This window comes from Neoarius graeffei, chromosome 18 (genome assembly GCF_027579695.1).
Source record: "Neoarius graeffei isolate fNeoGra1 chromosome 18, fNeoGra1.pri, whole genome shotgun sequence".
NCBI classification, from domain to species: Eukaryota; Metazoa; Chordata; class Actinopteri; order Siluriformes; family Ariidae; genus Neoarius; species Neoarius graeffei.
In genome coordinates, this window is record NC_083586.1 from 55213227 (window position 1) to 55221752 (window position 8526).

At 38.5% G+C, this 8526-nt stretch overlaps 1 protein-coding gene across 1 annotated transcript in view; it reads left to right on the top strand.

The window, feature by feature from the left end:
* Nucleotides 1-7968, top strand: part of klf12a (Kruppel like factor 12a) — a 42043-nt gene extending 34075 nt beyond the window's left edge. The window contains exons 5-6 of the mRNA XM_060899020.1: nucleotides 2936-3093; nucleotides 5684-7968. Of these exons, the coding sequence (XP_060755003.1) occupies nucleotides 2936-3093; nucleotides 5684-5865 (340 nt within the window). The 3' untranslated portion in view covers nucleotides 5866-7968. The remainder of the gene's footprint in view (nucleotides 1-2935; nucleotides 3094-5683) is intronic.
* Nucleotides 7969-8526: the final 558 nt, after the last annotated feature.

Genomic DNA, 8526 nt, shown 5'->3' on the forward strand with positions numbered 1-8526 from the left:
CTTCTCTTCATTTTCACACTCCTGCCTTTTTGTCTTTCTTTATACCTTTCTCTTTGGGTTTTTTCTTTCTCCCTTTCTTTCCATTATTTATCTTTCTTTCTTTCTTTCTTTCTTTCTTTCTTTCTTTCTTTCTTTCTTTCCCTTTCATTTTTCCTCTTTCCATTATCATTCCTTTCTTTTCTATACATCCTTCCATCCTCTCCTTTTCTTTCCTCTCTTCATTTTCACTCTTTCCTTTTTGTCTTTCTTTATACCTTTCTCTTTGGTTTTTTCTTTCTCCCTTTCTTTCCTTTATTTTTCTTTCTTTCATTCATTTTCCTCTTTCCATTATTCATTCTTTCCTTTCTATACATCCTTCCATTCTCTCCTTTTCTTTCCTGTCTTTCTTTATACCTGTTTCTCTTTGAGGGGGTTTTCTTTCTTTCTTTCTTTCTTTCTTTCTTTCTTTCTTTCTTTCTTTCTTTCTTTCTTTCTATCCTTCCATTCTCTTATTTTCTTTCTTCTGTTCATGTTCACACTTGTTTGTTTTGTCTGTCTTTATACCATTCTCTGATTTATTTTTCTTCCTTCCTTTCTTTTTTATTTTTTCCTCTTTCCATTATTATTTCATTCTTTTCTTTCTTTTCTATACATCCTTCCATTCTCCCCTTTTCTTTCCTCTCTTCATTTTCACACTCTTTCCTTTTTGTGTTTCTTTATACCCATTTTTCTTTGGGTTTTTTTTATTTCTCCCTTTCTTTCCTTTATTTTTTTTCTTTCTTTCCCTTTCATTTTTCCTCTTTCCATTATTCTTTCCTTTCTTTTCTATACACCCTTCCATTCTTTCCTTTTCTTTCCTCTCTTCATTTTCACACTTTCCTTTTTCTTTCTTTATACCTTTCTCTTTTGTTTTTTTTTCTTTCTCCCTTTGTTTCCTTGATCTATCTATCTATCTATCTATCTATCTATCTATCTATCTATCTATCTATCTATCTATCTATCTATCTATCTATCTATCTTTTTCCTCTTTCCATTATTCATTCTTTCCTTTCTTTACATCCTTCCATTCTCTCCTTTTCTTTCCTGTCTTTCTTTATACCTGTTTCTCTTTGGGGGGGTTTCTTTCTTTCTTTCTTTCTTTCTTTCTTTCTTTCTTTCTTTCTTTCTTTCTTTCTTTCTTTCTTTCTTTCTATCCTTCCATTCTCTTATTTTCTTTCTTCTCTTCATGTTCACACTTGTTTGTTTTGTCTTTCTTTATACCATTCTCCGATTTATTTTTCTTTCTTTCTTTCTCTTTTATTTTTTCCTCTTTCCATTATTATTTTGTTCTTTTCTTTCTTTTCTATACATCCTTCCATTCTCCCCTTTACTTTCTTATCTTCATTTTCACACTCTTTCCTTTTTGTCTTTCTTTATACCCGTTTTTCTAGTTTTTTTTTCTTTCTCCCTTTCTTTCCTTTATTTTTCTCTTTCTTTCTTCCCTTCAAATTTTCCTCATCACATTATTTTTCTTTCCTTTCTATACGTCCTTTCATTCTCTTGTTCCTTCTTCTCTTCATTTTCACATTCTTTCCTTTTTTGTCTTTATTTATTTATATCTGTTTCTCTTTTTTATTTATTTCTTCCTTTTCATTTTCCCTCTTTCCATTATTCTTTCATTCCTTCCTTTCATTTCTATACATCCTGTCGTTCTCTCATTTTCTTTCTTCTCTTCATTTTCACATGCTTTCCTTATATCTGTTTCTCTTTGGGGTTTTTTCTCCCTTTCTTTCCTTTATTTTTCTCTTTCTTTCATTTTCCCCTCTTTCCATTATTCTTCCTTTCCTTTCTATACATCCTTCCATTCTCTCTTGTCCTTTCTTCTCCTCATTATCACATTCTTTCCTATTTTGTCTTTATTTATATCTGTTTCTCTTTGGGGTCTTTCTTTCTTTCTTTCTTTCTTTCTTTCTTTCTTTCTCCATTTATTTCCTTTATTTTTCCTCTTTCAGTTATTCTTTCTTTCCTTTCAATACGTCCTTTCATTCTCTCTTGTTCTTTCCTCTCTTCATTGTCACACTCTTTCCTTTTTGTCTTTTTTATACCTGTTTCTCTTTTGGGGGGGTTTCTTTCTCATTTTCTTTCTTCCCTTTAATTTTTCCTCTTTCTATTATTCTTTCTTTCCTTTCTATACATCCTTCCATCAGACGCGCAGCTTGTGAACAGGCAAGGCAGGCAACTGCTTGGGGCCCCCTGGCCCAGGGGCCCCCCGAGAGTCAGGGCCCAAGGGCTTATTTATTTTGTTTTTTATTGTTTTTATTGTTCTTTACCATTGTATTTTCACATTTGGAATTTAAAAAACTTTGGTTTCATACATTTTTTGTTGGCGTCAGATTATTTATAACATATTGGTGATGAACACTGGTCAGAAGGGCCCCCTGGAAATTTTTGCTTGGGGCCACAACAGACTCTAGAATCGCCTCTGCCTTCCATTCTCTCTTCTTCTTTGTTCTCCTCATTTTCACACTCTTTTCTTTTTTTGTCTTTGGGGTGTTTTTTTTCCTTTCTCCCTTTATTTCCTTTATTTTTCTTTCTCTCTTCTCTTTATTTTGTCTTCCTTCATTGTCCATTTTTTCACTTTATGTAAAAATGATCAGTGATTTCACAGTGATGTCAGCATGACCTGCGCTGCCTCACCTGTTTTTTCCCTTTTGTTTCTTTTCCTCCGTTATCTGTCTTTATTTATTTATTTTCACCATGTGTATGCTCTCCTTCACCTTTACCGGTTTTATACAGTCTTGAGATGAGGTTTAGCCCGACTTCAAGCCAAAGCGCTTCTCAGCATCGTCTGTAAACTCCAGCCCCTGAACCATTTACTCTCTCTGCCCCTCACACATGTAGTTCGAAGCCCTGTTCTGCTTTACTGATGATATGGATGATGTATAGTGATGATTTTTTTAAAACGTTGTCGTTGCAGCTCCATGTTGCCGTTCAGCATCGAGAGCATGCGAAGGTCGAGGCGGCCCGAGTCTCCTGACACCAAGAGGAGACGCATCCACCGCTGTGAGTTTGAGGGCTGCAGTAAGGTTTACACCAAGAGCTCTCACCTCAAAGCCCACAGGAGGACACACACCGGTGAGTCTGAGAGAGAGAGAAAAAAAACGCTGAGTATTAATTCAACACTGTTACTTTTAATTCAACTGTCTCTAAACAAATTAAAGTTACACTATGTGTAGTGACATGTACTCAAGTTAGGGCCAGAAATATATTTTAACGACCAGGTAAAAGGACTAAAATCATAAATACGAGGAGCACAACAACAACCAAAAAAAAAGAGAAAAGAAATTCAAAGAAAACACATACAGTGGGGCAAAAAAGTATTTAGTCAGCCACCAATTGTGCAAGTTCTCCCACTTAAAAAGATGAGAGAGGCCTGTAATTTTCATCATAGGTACACTTCAACTATGACAGACAGAATGGGGGGAAAGAATCCAGGAAATCACATTGTAGGATTTTTAATGAATTAATTGGTAAATTCCTCGGTAAAATAAGTATTTGGTCACCTACAAACAAGCAAGATTTCTGGCTCTCACAGACCTGTAACTTCTTCTTTAAGAGGCTCCTCTGTCCTCCACTCGTTACCTGTATTAATGGCACCTGTTTGAACTCGTTATCAGTATAAAAGACACCTGTCCACAACCTCAAACAGTCACACTCCAAACTCCACTATGGCCAAGACCAGAGAGCTGTCAAAGGACACCAGAAACAAAATTGTAGACCTGCACCAGGCTGGGAAGACTGAATCTGCAATAGGTAAGCAGCTTGGTGTGAAGAAATCAACTGTGGGAGCAATTATTAGAAAATGGAAGACATACAAGACCACTGATAATCTCCCTCGATCTGGGGCTCCACGCAAGATCTCACCCCGTGGGGTCAAAATGATCACAAGAACGGTGAGCAAAAATCCCAGAACCACACAGGGGGACCTAGTGAATGACCTGCAGAGAGCTGGGACCAAAGTAACAAAGGCTACCATCAGTAACACACTACGCCGCCAGGGACTCAAATCCTGCAGTGCCAGACATGTCCCTCTGCTTAAGCCAGTACATGTCCAGGCCCGTCTGAAGTTTGCTAGAGAGCATTTGGATGATCCAGAAGAGGATTGGGAGAATGTCATATGGTCAGATGAAACCAAAATATAACTTTTTGGTAAAAACTCAACTTGTCGTGTTTGGAGGAGAAAGAATGCCGAGTTGCATCCAAAGAACACCATACCTACTGTGAAGCATGGGGGTGGAAACGTCATGCTTTGGGGCTGTTTTTCTGCAAAGGGACCAGGACAACTGATCCGTGTAAAGGAAAGAATGAATGTGGCCATGTATCGTGAGATTTTGAGTGAAAACCTCCTTTCATCAGCAAGGGCATTGAAGATGAAACATGGCTGGGTCTTTCAGCATGACAATGATCCCAAACACACCGCCCGGGCAACGAAGGAGTGGCTTCGTAAGAAGCATTTCAAGGTCCTGGAGTGGCCTAGCCAGTCTCCAGATCTCAACCCCATAGAAAATCTTTGGAGGGAGTTGAAAGTCCGTGTTGCCCAGCGACAGCCCCAAAACATCACTGCTCTAGAGGAGATCTGCATGGAGGAATGGGCCAAAATACCAGCAACAGTGTGTGAAAACCTTGTGAAGACTTACAGAAAACGTTTGACCTCTGTCATTGCCAACAAAGGGTATATAACAAAGTATTGAAATGAACTTTTGTTATTGACCAAATACTTATTTTCCACCATAATTTGCAAATAAATTCTTTAAAAATCAGACAATGTGATTTTCTGGATTTTTTTCTCATTTTGTCTCTCATAGTTGAGGTATACCTATGATGAAAATTACAGGCCTCTCTCATCTTTTTAAGTGGGAGAACTTGCACAATTGGTGACTGACTAAATACTTTTTTGCCCACTGTAACTGAGCACGAATAACATGAAGATGAAGACATGAAAACAAGACCGAGTGAAGAGTGAGTGAACATACACATGAGGAGTAAACACACTGAGGAAGGAGGAGCTAGAGTGAGTGGGTGTGGCTTCTGGATGGGAATTCTGGGAATTAGAGTTAGCATATCTTGAGTAATATGCATACCAAGATAACAGAGTTTTCCAACTATAATTTGGGCCGCGACCTGAGCTCAGGTTCAAACCAGAGACCTTGTTCTAGTGCCTGGTGCGTTGCTCACACCTCTCTTTGGTGTACAGATCACTTTTTTTTTTAAATGTTTGGCTTTGATATCCCGCACTCCAGCCAGTCAGAGTGTCTCTAAACGTTTGATAACTGACAGTAGAAACTTGTTTGGTTCATTGATGATGATGATGATGATGATGATGATGCCATCTGGAAATTGTACACAAAGTAAAGCAAAAGCGCCAATATTGAACAACTGTGTTCTGGCTAGAGGCGGAGCTCATTTCAGGGCCAGAAAAATGAAAAATAAAAAACAAAGCCTTGAAATGAAGAAACTGGGCAATGTTGTAATGTTATTACGATGTCTTTTTTTTATCATGATGTGATTCTTACAGGTCTGGAAAGAAAGAAAAAAAATGACATACGGCACCTTTAATTGGTTTCTGTTAACTGAACAGAGACAGCGCCACATCAGGTCCGCATCAGGTTCAAAAGCAAAGCGGAAAATGACCGCGCTCACACTTCTTCTTCTGTCTCTGTTTCAGGTGAGAAGCCGTATAAGTGCACGTGGGACGGCTGCACGTGGAAGTTCGCACGCTCGGATGAGCTCACACGTCACTACCGCAAGCACACGGGGGTCAAACCGTTCAAGTGTGGCGACTGCGAGCGCAGCTTCTCCCGCTCGGACCACCTGGCACTCCACCGCCGCCGCCATGCCCTGGTGTGAAGATGCTCACACACACACACACACACACACATGGATGGATGGATGGATGGATGGATGGATGGATGGATGGATGGACCAGTTTTAGGAAACCAGAGTCAGTATGAGGCTTGGGAGAGGCTGGACCTTTCCCTGAATGTGCTCATGGTATTAGGAGAGGAAATGAAGTCTCGTCATGAACGAAGACTCCGAGTGCTGATCAGATTTTACTGTTTATATCCTGAAGAATACATTTATATACCTATATCTATATATATTTGTGTATAAGGAGCTGATCTTGTTGATCATGCACTCATATTCTTAGACTTACACAGTATGAAGGAGGAGAGCGAGAGAGAGAGAGAGAGAGAGAGAGAGAGTATCCAATAATACCAGTGCATATTGCAGGGCATGTCGATGTCAATCATAATCAGCATTTATATGTAATTTCATTGCAATAGCTATTACATAAGAAACCCAGTTTAAAAGTATTACACCAGTTTGTTTTGTTTTAAGAAATCTTCATGTAAATTGTTGTATTTTTTTTCCGACTGTATCAATATCAGTCACGAACTGTGAAAAAACAAGGGCAGAGATACAAAATTGAGATACAGATCACGTCTCCGAACTCTTTTGTTTCTTATCAGAGTATGAGGACCAGATTCAAATTAAAGGAGAACCGAAGTCATTTTTAAACTTGCTTTATTTCTTAATTAACGTGTTCTTCAATTACATTTTCGGTTTTAGTAACCTTATATCGTGACTCGTATTGACAACTAATTGCAATTAAATATTATACTTATCGGCCTATTCGTTTTTTAGCCGTGTTGAATTTAGTTTGTTTGGCCCACGGCAGGCGTCGCTTATCCGTGCGATCTTCACGAGATTTGTGCGAGACTTCGAAACGTGAAGTGTCAGCCAGGTGTCAGTGCCGCCATTTTGAAAACTGTTTTCCAAACAAAATATTGCACAAAACGAGTTTAAATGACGATTACTGCCTACTTTTTTCAAACTTTCCTGATTGCTATCAAAACAAACAAAACTTCCGGCTTGATCACATCAGCATTCGAAAGAGGGCGCACGTCTTTTGACAACGTTGGCAGATGTCGGTCACTTTGATTTCCGCTGTACGTTTTACTTCCATCCTACGATGTCTTGCACAGGTCTCGACGAATCTCGTTTACGGCCATCGCTTTGACATACGGACTGATATATTACAGAGCATATTTCAAACACTCATAACTTGCTATAGCAGCGACAAAATAGCGATCAAAAATGCATTCTTATATTTAATAAAATGATAAATAGAATTGTGATAATAAAAAATTTGCCTTCGGTTCTCCTTTAAAACACACACACACACACACACACACACACACACACACACACACACACACACACACACAGACGGATAATTAACAAGGTATAAACCTCAATGTGAACGAGCAAACTATTCCATCCACGAAATATCATTTAGTGATTTATTTCCTGATGGAAAAAAAAAGAAACTTTTGCACACCTTTGATATGGACTGAGTGTTCACACGGATTAGATATGAGACCGTAACAATCCTTTCAATGCGATATATTATTACTGAATCCATGTACTGTGTTGAAAAAGAGAGAGCGAGAGAGAGAGAGAGAGAGCGCGAGAGAGATTAGTTTCCATTTAAACTGCATAACTTGTGCACAAACATAGTGTAGCAGATGTCTGTACATTAAAAAAAAGTTATCATGCTCTGTATGCGCATCTTACGTCACGTCACGTCATGTATTTGTTCAGTATTTTTATTGCACCCTTTTTTGAAAGTATGTGACGTCACCATTTATATATTATAAGTGTTGTATAGAGAAGCCCGAATGACCGATAATCGAAAGCGTCAAAGGGACCTTCCTTTAACCTTTAACCTTTAACCTTTAATCCTGTTTCTCAATTATGTATTTGTAAATGATGTTATTGTATACATTTCCCTTTTTTATATGGATTGACTGTGAATTTATACATAAAATATCTATATATGTGTGTGTGTGTGTGTGTGTGTGTGTGTGTGTGTGTGTGTGTGTGTGCGTGCGTGTGTGTTTAATGAATTGAATGAAGGCATGAATAAAAAGTCACTTAACACTTTAATCCTATTGCAGTCTTTTATCTTTTTAAGTTACATTTATTAATCAGAATATAATTAACAGTTATTCCACGAAATCGAGTCGTACATGAGCTGATAGCTGACGAGGTGCATAGCACTGAGTTAACGATAAGCCATGTACGACAAGATTGAGTGGAATAACTGTTATATTCTATCGACCTTCACTGGATTTTGAGAAGCAGAGCATTTTTATTTTTTTGCAAATTTGATAAATAAAAGCTTTATACAACACGGCCGAAGAAATCATTTCCGCCTAGAATGTAAACAAACGGGCGAAATGACAGGAGCAATTTGTGAAAAATACGATGATAATAATAATTCTTGAAAAATGTTTAAAAAAAGATGCATTCTTACCAGGGCGGCATGGTGGTGTAGTGGTTAGCGCTGTCGCCTCACAGCAAGAAGGTCCGGGTTCGAGCCCCGTGGCCGGCGAGGGTCTTTCTGTGCGGAGTTTGCATGTTCTCCCCGTGTCCGCGTGGGTTTCCTCCGGGTGCTCCGGTTTCCCCCACAGTCCAAAGACATGCAGGTTAGGTTAACTGGTG